Raw genomic sequence first — 16,901 nt, 5'->3', positions numbered from 1 at the left:
GAGAAAAAAATATTTGGAGATTAAAAAATTCTATGTACCAATGGGTTGTGCCCTTGGAAATAAGGTTTGTATAAAAGCAAAGCCATCTACTCTGCTTTTATTAGTAGCACTCATACAGTGATGATTATTCAGGAGATAGAACACTTTGACTTTCACTGCCATGATTAAGAAAAATGAAGAAAAGCTAAACAACTGAATTTGGATCTTTCCCAGTGAGCTGGTATCATTTAGTTGGCAATGGGTTGTTTTTGTAGTGATGGGCTTCTAGTGTTGTTGCTCTATAAAAAGCATCAATACCGTAAGCAATGGTGTCTGTCCACTTTTCTACTTTCTATCAGATATGCTGACATTCACAAAAGATATAAGGATCTGTGATGTCTGGGACAATTTGATTCACTAGAGGGCAGGTTTTATGTTAAATGTACTAACATTCTGCTCAGTAAGTTTCATGTCTAGGCATCCGCTTTAAGTACTCACCACACTGAAACAATAAAACAAACTCTTAGAACCATGGTAACACCCTTTCGCATTAAAGCTATCTGCTGGATGATGTAGAAGAACACAAGAAAGGGGGAAAAAAGAGGCGGGTAAGATTGGAGATTCTTTCTATCTATATTTACTGAAAGGTTTTAACTCATGGCTGCCTCCAGGGAGGATCACAGCAAATAAAGGGATAACACTATCTGGATAAAAGTATTTGCCTGTTTCATGACCTGTTTCATATTCATTTCAAAGTCTGATACCAACCAGATGCCCCAAAATGATGATAAATTTAATTTATTTCTAATTTCTCAAACTCTTCTACAGATTCAGGCAGCAGAGTCACAGCCATTAGCTCACTGAGCCTGGATGAATCATTGAAGGAATGGAATTGATCAGGCAGATAGATTGCAGTGCATGGCTAAGAGTCTCCTGAGAAGGGAGATGGCAGAAATCCAACATCAAATAGATGATGAAATGGCCATTTCCATTATGGGAACATCACATCACAGATATTAATTAGAAGGCACTATAATAGAGTTAAGTGGATGTGGGGAAAAATGCTGAGTTAAAAGTCACCCCGGATGTCCCTAGCCTGAAGTAATCATAGATGTGAAGGTGAGTCATGGATTTTCAATTTTCCATTCATTTTACAATAGCTATAGGTAAGGTAGAGAACAGATATAACTCCAGAATGGTGATCTTTTTTTTAGACTGGGGACAAGCTATCTTTAAAAAAAGAAAAAAATTCTAGTGTTTTCCTTTTATTATTAGGAAGAAAATTACATCTTTTATTTACAGCGACACTAATGGTAGATGATAAGAGACCTACTATTCTCCTAGTAAAGAAGAAATAAAGCAAATGAAACAAATTAGCTCTGAGTTTAAATACCCAGCATTCTACCAACTTTTTTATTTTAAGGATGTAAACTCATCTTTAAAACTGATGAAATATTCTGTCCTGAGTCTTTAGTTCAAATCTAGCTTAGCTGTTAAAAATTAAAAATCTTTTAAAGTATTATTTGATAACACCCAAATGCTGGAGACAGTCACATTCCAGACCTTCAGAGCTCTCTAAAACATTATAAGACTCATATTCAAAGTATCTATTGGCCCAACACTGGATTTATGACAGTTTAATTTCTTTATTCTGCAATCCCTTGCACTTTCCTTCCCCTTAATACCTTCCAACTGCATTCTTCCTATCTGTACACATAATAAACAATAATAGCAGACAGATGACCAATAAAGGAGTTGAGACAACAGTGAAGATAGAAGGGTTTTATCTTTACATTTTGGTACAATATGGATTACAACCTCAGGATTCTGGATGAAATACTTTGGTTATTAACTTCAAATAGTTGAGGCTTTATCCAAGAGGAAATTTCTTTGCTGAGGTTCCATTCTTAATTTCCTACATAAACTTAGAAAATTAACAAAAGAGCAGAATCACAGAGATATTATAAGAAATAATAAGATACCCAAATAATGTGGAATAACTTGTTGAAAGCCTTTTTTTTTCCCCAACAAGCACTTACCAAAGGTAAGGATGCATCAGCAAAAATGATTAAATAAAAACCTCTGAAAATTTTCTCCTCCATAAAAGCCATGAGAACACTGGCAAAAATTATAAGAATCAACTTTTTCTGAACTGTGGGAATTAACCAAAGGCTTGCAGCAGTCTGAGGAGGGTTCATTAAAGAAAAATTGGCTGAATCTTGGTAAAAACAATGAGCTTTGTGACATTTTAACTCTCCCTATTTTTATTCCACTCTCCTGAGCTCTAGAGTAGCCTTAAAAACCAACGGTTTGTAATCACAGTAAAAACCACGAAAGGGGTCAGAAGAGTGATGAAGTTCCTTCAAAGCCCCATTCTCAGAGAACTGTCATCATTTGACCTGTCTGGTGGCTCCCTGGAAGACCTCACTCATAAGACCATCTTTATTTGACCTGACTTGGAGTGCATCAAGTCAGTGCAAAGAGCCTAATCCCCAGGGGTGTTTATTGGAAACAATTTCATGCAATTGCTTAATAGTATGGCTACCTGAGGCAGTAGACATCAGCTAGAGCAAATAATAGGCTAACCAAAAAAGTTTCAAAGGGAAAGCTGAAGAATGAGATATCTATAAGGGGCTTTAAAAAATTCTTAGTATCCCCAGGAATCCAGAAGTCTACATGCATGACCATGGCTGTGCACATGCTCACGAAAGACCTGGGAATATCCTAAGCTCACTACTCTGACCTTGAGGCTCTATGCAAGCAATAAATGAAGTGCCAAGTGCAAGCAGAAAGCAAATGTCAATGGCCTGGTAGAGTATTGAAGGTGAGCCCCAATGTATACACAGAGTCCTTCAGAAAAGATTGACTTATTGGTTCCAAGCATTTAAGGTAATCTTAGTCCAATCATTAGCTAAACTAACCTAACTAAGTAGAGACTTTAATGAACATACACAAAAAAGAATACAGACTTTACAGAATTCGTTTAGGAAAGTCACTAAATAACAAATAGCAACAAAAACAGACTCTGGGGGAAGGGGAAAATCTGATTCTGAGGGCTGCTACATTATTAAAATGTCCAATTTTCAACAAAAAATTGAGATTTTGCAAGAGCGCCTGGGTGGCACAGTCGGTTAAGCATCTGCCTTCAGCTCAGGTCATGATCCTGGGGTTCTGGGATCGAGCCCCGCATCAGGCTCCCTGCTCTGCAGGGAGTCTGCTTCTCCCTCTCCCTGTGCCCCTTCCCCCTTCCTTGTGCACAAACACACTCTCTCTAATAAATGAATAAAATCTTTAAAAAAAAATTGAGATATGCAAAGAAAAGAGAAAGTAAGATACCTACTCAGGTAAAAAAGGTAGTCAACTATAACTGTACCTGAGGAGACCAGATGTTAGACTTACTAAACAAAGACATTAGCTATTTAAATATGTTCAAAGAACTAAAGGAAATTATATCTAAAGAACTAAAATATGCAAATAATGCCTCACAAATAGAGAAACTCAAAAAAGAGATAGAAATTATTTAAAAAGAAGAACCAGTGGCTCAGTCGGTTAAACATCTGCCTTTGGTTCAAGTCGTGATTTCAGGGTCCTGGGATCGAGCCCTGCACTGTGGGCTCCCTACTCAGCAGGGAGTCTGCCTCTCCCTCTGCCACTCCCCCTGCTCGTGCTCTCTCTCAAATAGATAAAATCTTAAAAAAAAAAAAAGACGAAGAAGAAGAACCAAATAGAAATTCTGGAGGTGAAAAGTACAGTAACTGAAATATAAATTTCATTGGAGGAATTCAAAAGCAGATTAGAGCAAGCAGAAAAAATAATCAATAAACTTGAAGATAAGTCAACTGAAATTATCCTGTCTGAGAAAGAGAAAGAATAGAGAATGAAGAAAAATGAACAGAGCTTCAGAGACCAATAGGACATCATCAAATGTACCAACATATGCATAATGGGATTCCCAGAAGGAGAAGAAAAAAAGGGACAGAATGAATACTTAAAGAAATAGTGGTCAAAAATTTCCCAAATTTATCTAAACATTCAAGCAGCTCAATGAACTCCAAATAGGATAAAATCAAAGAGATCCTAAACACATCATAATCAAACTGTTCAAAGACAAGGAGAAAATCTTAAAAGTAAATCTTAAAAGTAAAATATAAGGAACAAAATTTAGATACTCTCCTGAAAGTTGCCTATAAACATATCTGAAGCAAAGACAGTGGCTTCAGGCTTAGATCTCAGAGTCTTAGTTCTGGCATGTACCTCTTTGGAGGTAAATTAGTTGAGTATAAATTTGATATAATTCATAGGGGATGGTTTTTCTCTCATTATAATCTTTCAGAATAACAGTCAACCAAATTCTCCAAACCAGGTGAGTGTTTAGTCTCCTACACTAATCTCAAAGCAGCAACAGATTCAAAAAGGAAATAAGAAATCCTTTTGCAGAAAGAAAAAAGTATCAGCAGCAGATGACTTGATTATGGCTTTTATGTGGGAATGTTCCTTGAATAAAAGGCTTAACTTACCTATGGTGGCTGATTAAGAATTTCTTAAGAACTATGAGTTAATCATTAGTTTTTTTGTAGCTCATTCACAAGAAAATACAGTGACATAGTAGTATCTCAAGCTAAAAAAACTTAAATAAAAAATTTAAATCTCAATAATAGACCTAAAGTATAAATTTGACCATATTTCCCTCTCTCCTCCTCCCATATTAACTTAAATCAAGAAAAGTCACTCAGATCATCACATTTTTTTCTCTTAGGATTAGAAATTGGGTTAATATAAGGTTACTGATTTATTTCTCTTCTATAAAAGCTCTCTGTTTTACTGATTCTCTCTGACTACTGTAACTGTGTTTTTTTTATTTATATAGGTCTTCATACTAAAGTATAACAAAGCACTATGGAAACATAATGGAAGAATAATAATAGGGGGCGCCTGGGTGGCTCAGTCGTTAAGCGTCTGCCTTCGGCTCAGGTCATGATCCCAGGGTCCTGGGATCGAGCCCCGCATCGGGCTCCCTGCTCTGCGGGAAGCCTGCTTCTACCTCTCCCACTACCCCCTACTTGTGTTCCCTCTCTCGCTGTGTCTCTCTCTGTCAAATAAATTTTAAAAATCTTTAAAAAATAAAGAATAATAATAGAATACATGTTCAAAGACATATCACTATCCTCTTTTTAAGGGCATTATATCATAAAATTTCAAACTGGAGGGTAAATGCATAGTTTTTACCCTTGTTCCTCAGATAAAGATGCCAAGAAAGAAAAGGTGGGAATAAAATGTCTTACTCAAGATTAGGAAAATAAAACTGTAACAATTTCAAAAAACCAAGAATTAATCAATAAAAATATAGGGACTAATGCCCATGATACAGAATAGTGATATCTTGGTGGCTTCTAGCCTTCATGTTAGATATTCATAGATGGGGAAAACTACTCTATCATACAGACTTCCCATAACTAACCTGTAATGATAAGACATTCATTGTGATCCAGCACCTCAGTGAAGAGCCGTGAAACAATTAACTCGGGGTTGATTAAAAAGCGGATTTCTTCTTGCACAAGTCCTGCACCGGTTACACCACCTCCAACAAAACGGTTTGCAAAATCCACCTATTTGGGAAAATGTGGCATGTTAAATGATGATCTAAATACCTACATATATGATAAAAAAGTACTCTCCCTCTTCCTTTCATTTCCCATATAAATCAATCCCCAAATTAGTAATTTTCCCAGGGAGAATAGGTTGTGGTTGAATGTACTCTTTCCATCTCACTGCAGTTAACATCTCTGCTTATTCCTTTGGATTCTAAAACCTTAGAAGGAACCTGGAAAACGGAGCTTTTAGGCAAAAGCCTCAGTGTAATTATACAGACTCTTGTTTACAAACCTTCTATGAACTCCAAGGGCCACAAATCAAGGGAAACTATTTGGAAAGGTTTTAAGATCATTTCCACACCATTCACTATTCAATTTCCATTTCTGGATTTCTTATGACTTTAATTGTATCTTTCTTATATAATATGGCAATCAAACATTTGTCCTAAAAGAACTGAGAAACTTAGTAATTGCCCTTTTTTGGGTAACCTTCTTCTTCTGTGAAAGAATAAAGAGATGGAAATTTCATCCTAAATTCAGTTGTAAATGCAAAACTGTATAAACATTACAAACTATTTTTTTTAATACAGCTAAGGAAAAAAATGAAAACAGAAAACCTAGTTTAACAACAAAGATTCATAATTTGGCTATTGTTGATAATGCTACTTATAAACATCAGAGTACATGTTTATGGAAAGAGCCCAAATTACCATCAACTGATAAATGGATAAAGAAGAGTGGGGTGTATGTGTGTGTATAAATAAACAAACTGGAATAGTCCTCAGCCATAAAAAAGAACGAAATCTTGCCATTTGCAACAATGTGGATAGAGCTAGAGAGTATTATGCTAAGTGAAATAAGTCAGTCAGAAAAAGACCCATACCATATGATTTTACTCATGTGGAATTTAAGAAACAAGTGATCATAGGGGGGCACAAGAAAGAGGCAAACCAAAAAACTATAGAGAACAAACTGATGGTTACCAGAGGGGAGGTGGGAGGGGGGAAATAGGTTAAATAAGTTAAATAGGTGATGGGGTTTAAGGAGTACACTCGTGATGAGCACCAGGTATTATAATTAAGTGTTGAATCACTAAATTGTACACCTGAAAGTAGTATTACACTGTATGTTAACTGGAATTTTAATAAAAACTTAATGGTTTCCAGCTTTGCCTTAGATTTTTCTATTCGAGGACTTAGATTACACACATACACAACACCCTGTGTACATACATAGCTATACACATGCAAAAAGAATTTAGTAAGTAATATAAGAGAAGCTTATATACTGTATAGAAAAAACATACTCCTGTGTCTCTCCTTTCCTCTTACACTACTACCACACTCACAATACTTTTGACACCAGATGTATGGGTTTCTACACATCAAGAAATTCTGAAACACCAGCTAGGTATCCTGTAATTCAATTCAGTTCTGACATCATCTACCAGGAGTTCACATCAGATCCCACAGGCTAAGGATTCAGTCCCACAAGACTGCCCCACTTCACACACCAACTGCAAGTCCCAAGTTGTCAATTATACTTCTAATTGACCAGCTATAAGTTGGGGTTCCCATGACCTGCTCCTGTGGTTTGATAGAACAGCTCACAGAACTCAGGATAACACTTATTTATGTTTACTGATTTATTAAAAAGGATATAATAAGGGATACAGATGCCTCTTCCCAGTTACCATGCCCATGTAGCATAGAGTTTCTACGCCTCTCTGGGCAAGGCACTTTCCTAGTACTTCCACATGTTCACCAACCTGGAAGCTCTTTGAATCCTGTACTTTTGGGGAGTTTTGTGGAAGCTTCATCACTTAGGCATGATCAAGCATTAACTCAGTTTCCAGTCCCTCTTCCTTTCCCAGAAAATGGGGGTGGGGTAAAAGTTCCAAACCTCTCATCATGGCTTAATCTTTTTGGTGACCAGCCCCCATCCTGAAACTATCCAGGAGCTCACCAAAAGTCACCTCATCAGAACAAAACACACTCCTATCACCTAGGAAATTCCAAGGGATTTAGGAGCTCTGTTTCAGGAAATCAGGGTCAAAGACCAAATATCAGAACAAAAGATGCCTCTAGTGCTCTTATCAGTTAGGATATTACTGGGGTTTTAGGAGCTCTGTGCAAAGAACCAGGGGTAGAGACCAATATACGTTTTTTCTATTATTTTACATATACTTTCAGACTATTGTCAAATATAAGATTTCCTAAAACTTTTTCTCTAAAGCAATTATGATACTACATAGTAATCTGAAGTCTGTTTTACAAAAGAGTAAAGCAAGAATATGAATCTTTTGATATATAAAGATACATGTAAAAAGACAGAAATTAACAGAAGGTAAAGTAGTCTTCTTTCATTAGAGAAAAACTTAGAAATACTGAAAAATATGACTAGACAAGTTCTTGAAATGAGTTATTACAGAGAACCATATATATTTTATACTCTGGCATACTAAATCAACACTAAAAAAAAGAGTAACTCTTTAGCTTATATAGAAAATTAATTTTAGTTGAACTAGTCCATTGATTAGAATTAGCTGCTTTCAACATATAAGGTCATTATGCATTGGGTGATTTATGGCTTAAAATGTTCAACAAAGATCAACTGAATATTGTGCTGGGAACCATGTGATACAAAGATGAGTATGACATGAGCCCTGACTTCACAGCATTTGCAATCTAGATGAGATCCCAGCACATAAGCAGAATAAGGTGATTACTAAAGAACCTACTAGAATGTATTAGATCCTTCCCAAATAATACAATTAACTAAAATTGGAGCAAGGAGACATGGCATTCAAACTAGATTTTGCTGACATTCAGGCAGAGGGAATAACTGCACAAGGACGTGGGAAAAAACAACTGTACAGAGCTATATGAAGACAGTGTTAAGCAGATTCCTGATGCCTGTCTGCAATATAGAGTATGTGAAGGATTATAGTTGCTGATGAGGTATTCTGGGGTCAAGGAAAGTACTTAATTTTGAAGGTTCTTGGAAAAATTCTAGGAAGAAAAGTTACAACTGGACCTGTGTTTTAGAAAGATAATTCAGGCTAGAGTTTAAAGAATGAATTGGAAAGGAGTAAAATTAAAAGCAGAGAGGCTGGGTAGGTGACTACTGAATAGTTTAGATAAGCACTACTAGGACCTCAAACAGGTCAGTGGGGAAGAAAGTGAAGGAATGAGACCCAGCAAAAATTTAAATGGAGAGCACTTGAAAATCAAGAGACTAGCTAAGCATAACAGTACTGTGAATACAAATGAGAAACAAACATTAGGTTTGAAATCAGCAAAACTTAATTTTTACTGGAACAAGGTACACAACTAAAATAAAAAGATAAGTTCTATCCAACTTATGTACAACTTGGTAATGATAAATGAAATACATTCAATGTGCATACTATTATTCATTCTTTGAATAAAAGGCCAACATTTATTACTTGAAAGGTATGCACAGAAATAAATACATTATACTAAACTCAATATGCCTCTGAAGGCAGGGGTCTTTTAGAAAAATCAAACTTTCTACTACTTAAAAAAGTTCTTAATAAAAGGCTCTCTATTATAGGTGAGAAACCTGTTCCAGTACATGAAAACAAGCATATGAGGGCTTCTTTATTTTTAGCCATTTTCCAACTCACTTTACTTTAAAGCTACTTGTTCAGATTAGTCAGTTTCTGAATTATAACTTGATGAAAAGGGAGAAATGATAACAATCCTTAGAGAGGTTTTGTTGTTGTTGCCATTCAGTATAATGTAATTTATATGCTACACAAGGAGCTTTGAAATATTGCAATACAATATTCCCCAATCTCCTGGGGATACACGGCATGGGTAGGGAGAATAATTAATAGAAGCCTTTACAGAATTCTTTTAATCTATTGAGGTTTCACATTTCATCTACAATATATTCCAGAAAAGTGGGAAGAATCTCAACCTTGAATGTTGCTAAATAATTCCTTGCTGAATTGTATTGTGAGGAAAGGTCAGCATTCCTGTGGTGCTAACTAGCAGTAGCTTTGTTTATTTCATGTGTATTAAGACTCCCTCAGTTAAATCCAAGATTTTAATGTAGAAAAGAACATCATCAAGATGGAAATGTGTGAAAAAAGTAACATTCATTTGAAACAAATTTTAAGCATATTTCAAAATTACTGTTTACAAAAAAGTAATGATTAAATACAAATTTTTAAAAATTTTAAGTGCCAGACAAATATTAATTCAGTTATCTAAGTATTTCTGTTTATAATCTCAAAAAATTACTGGGAGAGAGTGACTTAAAGCAAAATATGGTTTGCCCCTTTGAAGATTTTAATTACAAATATGTCTTTGAAAAGGCCATTCTAAAAAGAATCTCAGTTTCACTAAGCACTGAGAGCATAAATATATCATAAGAAGCCAAATGCAAATGAGTCTAGTCATTTTACAGTATACATTGTTATTCAAAAAAGTTAGTCCATTCTCAGGAAAATGATTTAACTTCTGACCCAATATAAGCACCAAATAAGGATCTAAGAAGAAAAATCAGCAATTTCCAGTATAAGTGAAATGATGTACAGCATCTTTCAAAGAAAACTGAAATTACAATGCTCTTATAAATGGGATATGAACACAAATCACTAACATTTTGTCTCTGATTAGTGATTTTTAAAAAATCACTATAAAGCAAAAGAAAAACATGTTCAGGTTAAGTGTTACAACAATTTAAAGCTAGATACAGAGGGTGTTTTGTTAACTCCTTTTTCCAAAAATATATATTTTTATAGTAAAGGCAGTAACACAGATTAGTAACAAAGATTGAGAGATGGACAAAATCTGCTCTGAAACAGGGAAAAGACAGCAAGCATAGTTGGCTCATGTGCCTGAAACTGTTACATATGGGAGAGAGGACTTTCTTATCAATCAGTTTTAGATGTCTGCCTCCTAAGACCTAAACAAGGTTGGTGGCAGAAAAACATTTCAAGCTGGTCATCATTTGGGGCAGAGCAAGAGCCTTTAAAGAAAAAGAACAAAACTACTTGGTGACGGCTTGTCAAGACTATACTCTGGGAACTTCATCCACTGTCAATCTACATCAATGTCTGAACTAAGAGGCCTGATGTTGTCCAGATCTTAAGATTTTCTGTCAAAGCCTTTTTAAAGAGGTGCACGTTAAGAAACAGCGTACACTGGCAAATAACAGTCTTACCAAGGCTGTCAAAATGATCTGTTTGGCATTTTTCTCCATTCTGCTATCATGCTTCTTCGCATTAAATCAGTTTAGGAGATAAATAAACAGGTTTTCATATTTCCTTTGCTGTCAGAAGCTTGGCAAGAATAAGTCCCAAACACATGCACACTGTTGTGATCCACCTACCTGTAGCATGCCTTGACCATTTCCTTCTATGGTACCTTCATAAGTGACATGCAATCGAGTCAGGGGTTTTTCACATCTACAATTTAAAAAGATAATCCTTTACTTTTTTCCTTTTTTTTTTTCTCTTATTTTATTTATTTGAAAGAGAGAGAATGAGAGAGAGAGAGCATATGAGAGAGGGGAGGGTCAGAGGGAGAAGCAGACTCCCCAATGAGCAGGGAGCCCGACGCGGGACTCGATCCCGGGACTCCAGGATCATGACCTGAGCTGAAGGCAGTTCCTTAACCAACTGAGCCACCCAGGTGCCCCGATAATCCATTACCTTTAATGACAAACATTTCACTGTGGAAAAATGTGAAAATATACATAACTAGAGAAGAAATATTGACACCATTCCAAATCTTAAAAGCCAGAAACAGGTGCCTGGTTAACATTTTTGATATAGATTCTCCCAAACTTTTTCTTATTCAAATATTAAATACACATATTTAAATTAAAATGGGATAACATGCTGCTTTAAAACCCATTTTTCTCCTATAAAATATTAGTTTCTCTTCTTTAAGAATTGAAAAACTTCTCAAAATGTAAAAAAAAAAAAATCTATGCAATTTTATTATTATGCTAGAGTTGGCAACCTAAAGAAAAATACAGAAAAATTTGGCAATAAATCATATATATTGGGATGGAGTCTATTTTCACTAGCTTGTACACATGAGTGTGTGTGGTGGGGGTGTCTTGATGAAAATACAGGCCACAGAAATCTGATCTATGATATTTTTATATTAATAAAATTGATGGATGAATCTATTACTTGTAAGTCACAATTATTTTCTTTCCCTTTCATTGACCACAGTCACTGACATGCTACCCCAAAATTTGGCATCATGGTATATCAAATATTTTAAGCTGAATTAAGTTTGAGAAAATGGCAGAAGCAGGAGGGTCACTATGACCTCCTCCCCTCCTCACAGTGTAATAAAACCCTCATGTGCAAGGTGCCCACCCTGTATTTGGAGGAAAGGAACATCCTTATCCAAAGAAAAAGGGATGCCAAGAATTCTAACAAACAGGCCTTGCTAAGTTTTCCCTGGATAACTACAATTACCTCATATTTCTTAATCTGTCAAATTCCTCAGAGATGTCTACTCTTCATTGAACCTAGCAAAAAAGTAAGTGGGTCTGTTTCTTTGGGCCTTCATTTCCTTAAGAAGGTTCCTGTGACATGTAAAACTTACATTAAACAAATTTGTGTGCTTTTCTCCTGTTAAATCTTTGTCCTTTTAGTTTTCAGACCCAGCCTGGGACCCTAACTAGGTCAAGAAAAAACTTTTTCCTCCCTTACAGTATTTACCTGGCTTACATTATATTAAAAAACCAATTCCATTTTATTAATAGTATTTGTGATGACATTTTTCAGTAACAGATTTTCCCTGATTACTTACTTGATAAAAAATATAAATTACAATAGAATATAACAGATGAGATCCAAATGCCTAACTTACATAAGGGTGGCATTCATTTTGGGGGGGACTATATATTTTTTAAAACAATTATATATTTCTTAAAACAATTTAACGGGGGAAGCATTATTATTGGGATTTACTTTCCTCCTGACTTCAATGAGTCCAAATACATTTCTGGGGAAGCTCCAGTCCAATAGATTAACAGCCTTAAACAACGCAATTCAGTACAGGTTCTAAGAGCTCCACTTGCATTAACTCATGTAATCCTCACAACAACCCTATTACTATCTCTTTTTACAAATGGGAAAATAATGCACAGAAAGCATTTAAGTAACCTGCCCAAGACTCATAAGCAACAAAGCAACAAGGATATGAAGCCAGGTAGCCCTAACAATGGCCCAAACTCTTTAACAGTATGCTATACCTTTAGAAAAATTACTTTCTAAATCTCTTCTAGAAAGTAATGACACAAGTTTGATCTTTTTTTTTTTTAACGTCCTTTTTTGTTTGTTTTTTGATCCTACTTTCCTGGCCATTTTATGCTAAGGGAGACTACCCATGAGGATACTACTGAAAAGACAAAAAGAAGCATGATCCAGAAATCTCTAGTTTATCAGTCAGGACTTCAAAACAGAAATCTCATCTGTCATCAACTATTCTTCATAACTGAAGCTGTCAATGTACAGTACAATTCTCAATAAAATTATGAAACTGCTAGACACTTTTATAAAAGCATCCTCCAACTTCCTGATTGGCCCCAGCAAATCTTTCATACCAGTCACAATCAAAGACACAGACGATTGTGGCTCTCTGTGATTAACTAAGCACAGATAAGGTATTCACTGATAATCACTGGGTTAACTGTCACATGGCAGAAACCTGGAAATCAGAAAACCCTCTAACTTCCTGGCACACATTTAGCTCCCTACTCCTGGGAACACCAACAATCCTCTCTTCTTTATCCTTCCTCTTTAAATGAATACATGTTTCTGGTTCTGTGGAGTCTGGGAGATTGATTAATAACATTCTCCAACTTACTTACGAAGCAGCTAAAACAAAAAGAGGTCAATGAGGCAAAAAAAGTTAGAAAAGTTATCAAGTTGAATTGTGCCTATGAAAGTTAAGGGGAATATCTCGATCTTACTTAGGGGCAAAGTTATCTCACTGACACAGCAGCCTTGCCAATCTTGGCATTTTGACCTATTCCTTCTCTCTCAGATGGTAATGTACCAATGGATGTCCTTTCATGTTAATGCCAAATTAATGTCAGATGCAGAGTAGAGATCTGCAGCTGAATTAAAAACAAGCGCTCGGCATGATCTATAAAATCTACACCAAAGTGGGATGATCAAAACATCTGAATTCCTATCAGATACTAATAGAAAAGCTAAGAAAACCAATCTGTATTCTGGTCTGGGCAGATAAGAGCAGACTGTTACTTTTAGTTGTAGATACCATATTTTAAGAGGGACCAATGGCCTGGAGTGTATCAAGAACAAAAATAAAGGGTTTAGAATCCATATTACATGCAAAACAGAAGAAATCAGTAAATTTAGTATGTACCTATGTGCGCTGTTAGAGGTGGGGGTGGGTCAAGAAAGCATGATGATATATGAAGAAGACTGAATGTTAAAGAAAATTAGATTCATTTATTGTACCACCAGAAGAAAGAACCACGAATGGAAGGGGCACGGAGATTCTTTGGAATACAGAGTTTCTTACTGAATGAAAGTATTAGATAACAACACGAGCAGCCAACAACGGGATACACTGAGGTGAAACAGTGCATTTCCCATCATTGAAGCTGTCTGTCATCTGTCACAGATATTATAGAGTTGATTGATATTTTTAGTAGACAGCTGGGTGAGATGATTTCCTGGGGTCCCTTTCATCTCTAATATGCCAAGACTCCATCCAAAATGCTATACATGTTCTCTCCCTTTCTGGCTCTATTTTGTTTTTGTTTTTATCTTCCACTTGTTTAATCTTTTACCCACCTCCCTCTACTAATAATCATCTCAGCCATGCAGCCGGCCTCCTAAAGTAAGTTTGTCTTCCTTTCACCTCACAAATAAACATCTTTGATGGATAAGAAACACCACAGGAAAGCCACTTAAGTAGATGTGCTTCCTCCAGTTAACTTCCTTAAAAGTGAGTCCCTTTCATCACTAATTCCAAAGGAAACAATTACAAACTATGATAAAAATTATGAAAAAGTGAAAATGAGAGTTAACATGAATGCATACGCAAAATACGCATTTAGTATGTTTGATCATGTCTTCATGTTTGATGAAAAAGTTGATCTACTCTTCTTTAAGTGCTTTGGGATCTGCTCTAGATTAGGAAATGTATTAACTAGTTCAGGGCACAAAGGAACTTACAAATCTGAATAAACTCAGATTGGTTATTATTCTTCTCAGTTATTTGCAGATAAATAATAAGAAAAAAAACACAGTAAATTAGCAGCTTTCACAAAATCTGCCAATAGTACATGTGAACAGCCAAACTTCAAAATTCTTATCATTCAGACAAATTCTAGGTAACTACTATTTACATTTTTTTTTAACAAAGAAATTTCCCCCCATCTTGTCCTCCAGAATGAAAAACCATAAAATACAAATATAGTAACCAAAAGAGAAGGGTAAGGATTAGTATTAAATATTGGTGTTCTAGGGGTGCCTGGGTGGCTCAGTCGGTTAAGCATCTGCTTTCAGCTCAGGTCATGACTCCAGAGTCCCTGGATGGAGCTCCACATTGGGCTCCCTGCTTAGCGGGGAGTCGGCTTCTCCCTCTCCCTCTGCCTGCTGCTCCCTCCTGCTTGTGTTCTCTCTCTCTCTCACTCTCTCCCTCAAATCAATAAATAAAATCTTTTAAAAAAATAAATATTGGTGTTCTAGTTGATATTAGTGTCTTCACACAAAACTCCTAAATAGGACTTTGCTTCAGAAGAAAAAGACTAAGGCAAAGAGTAGAAATCACAGGCTTACAGGCTTTGATTCAGATAGCATGACCTTTCCAACAATGAGAGCTATCAATGGATCATTTACAGGAAACTCCCTAGCACTAGGGCAACTAAGAGGTTGGGAAACCATCTTTCCAGGAGTTGCAAAATAGAATCCTATCACGGTAAAAGAGCCCTTATAATTCTAAGATTCCCAGATTATTTTTATTATTATTACCTTTCCCACTCTGGAAAATCTTCAAGACTCTGTCTTGTAAATGTCACCAAGCCAGTAGGTTCTACAAAAGCAATAAGAGAAAAACACACCCAAAAGAAGTTTTGATTTTGGAAAGATTATATACATTCAGTAAAATAATGGATCTAACAATGGTTATAAAACTAACTGGAAAAATACGAAGCTTAGTGTTAGAATACAACAGAAGACTGATTTAAAATAATATTATCCTTACAGTAGGAACTCCTTCTATAAAATAGTAAGCCCTCAACTAAAACACAAAACTATACAAACAGCACAATGGTACCCACTGGTAAAGTTTTCTAAACTGAATACATTTGTAAAAAATCACTGAAAAAAAAAGGTGCGTTAATGAGTGTAGCTTACACAATAAAGACAAAACTGAATTTTAATCTGCAGACACCTCAAAGAAAGGACTTAATCTTACATCTAAAGGCTCGTGAATGTATACACATTTATGCATTTTATAATAAAATAAAATGTCTGTGATTAAAAAAGAAAATTGTTGGCACGCCCTTTGGAGTTGACAAAGCTAAATCCAGGGCTTAGATGATATGCAATTGTTCTACTTACAAGGCACCTTAGCTGGAAGGAGGAATTACTGTGTTCTATGAGGTTAGAGAAGAAAGATGACATAGTTTTTAAGGAGGAATAGATATGAGGGGATCAAAACGCAGTATATTTTAGAAGAATGCGATCTTTTTTGTTAGGTTTACTTTTTTTTTTTTCTAACTAGTGGCAAAAGCAACAAATAAATCAGTAGGCCAAAAGTAATTTGTTTGATTCAAATCAAAGAACAAACTAAAAAGGCCAGGCCACTTCTGTTTTCTTCTGTTAAAAAGAAAAGGAGGCAAGAAAGAGAAAAGCTCTTAAGCAAAGAGAGATATGTCAGGAACTATTAGTGATAATGGTGGTAGAGTCCCAATAAAAGCTTGACAATCATTTCATTCCTCTGGATGATTCCACATTTCTCTGCTCTTAGTCACAAGCAGTAACAACTCAAAAATCATATGGAATTGTTACAGTAGAATATTAATGGGTGACTTTTGTTAATATGGGTTATAAAATATTCTTAAGATTTCCTTAAGAAATTTCTCTAAGGCAAATGGATAACATATTTTTTTTTTTTTAAGATTTTTTTTATTTATTTGAGAGAGAGAGAATGAGAGACAGAGAGCATGAGAGGGAGGAAGGTCAGAGGGAGAAGCAGACTCCCTGCCGAGCAGGGAGCCCGATGCGGGACTCGATCCCGGGACTCCAGGATCATGACCTGAGCCGAAGGCAGTCACTTAACCAACTGAGCCACC

General features: G+C 35.8%; 1 protein-coding gene across 8 annotated transcripts in view; it reads right to left on the bottom strand.

The window, feature by feature from the left end:
* PARG (poly(ADP-ribose) glycohydrolase) overlaps positions 1–16,901 on the bottom strand; it is a 98,928-nt gene that overhangs the window by 19,838 nt on the left and 62,189 nt on the right. For all 8 annotated transcript variants that reach the window (XM_081823911.1, XM_081823909.1, XM_081823907.1 and 5 more), the window contains 3 exons: positions 15,577–15,637; positions 10,935–11,010; positions 5,438–5,585 (listed from right to left, as the gene is read on the bottom strand). In XM_081823911.1, the coding sequence (XP_081680037.1) occupies positions 5,438–5,585; positions 10,935–11,010; positions 15,577–15,637 (285 nt within the window). The remainder of the gene's footprint in view (positions 1–5,437; positions 5,586–10,934; positions 11,011–15,576; positions 15,638–16,901) is intronic.

Source organism: Leptonychotes weddellii, chromosome 6 (genome assembly GCF_054177405.1).
Source record: "Leptonychotes weddellii isolate Sample4059 chromosome 6, ASM5417740v2, whole genome shotgun sequence".
Classification (NCBI taxonomy): domain Eukaryota; kingdom Metazoa; phylum Chordata; class Mammalia; order Carnivora; family Phocidae; genus Leptonychotes; species Leptonychotes weddellii.
Note: the sequence above shows the minus strand (reverse complement) of the source record. Positions and strands in the feature narration are given on the sequence as shown.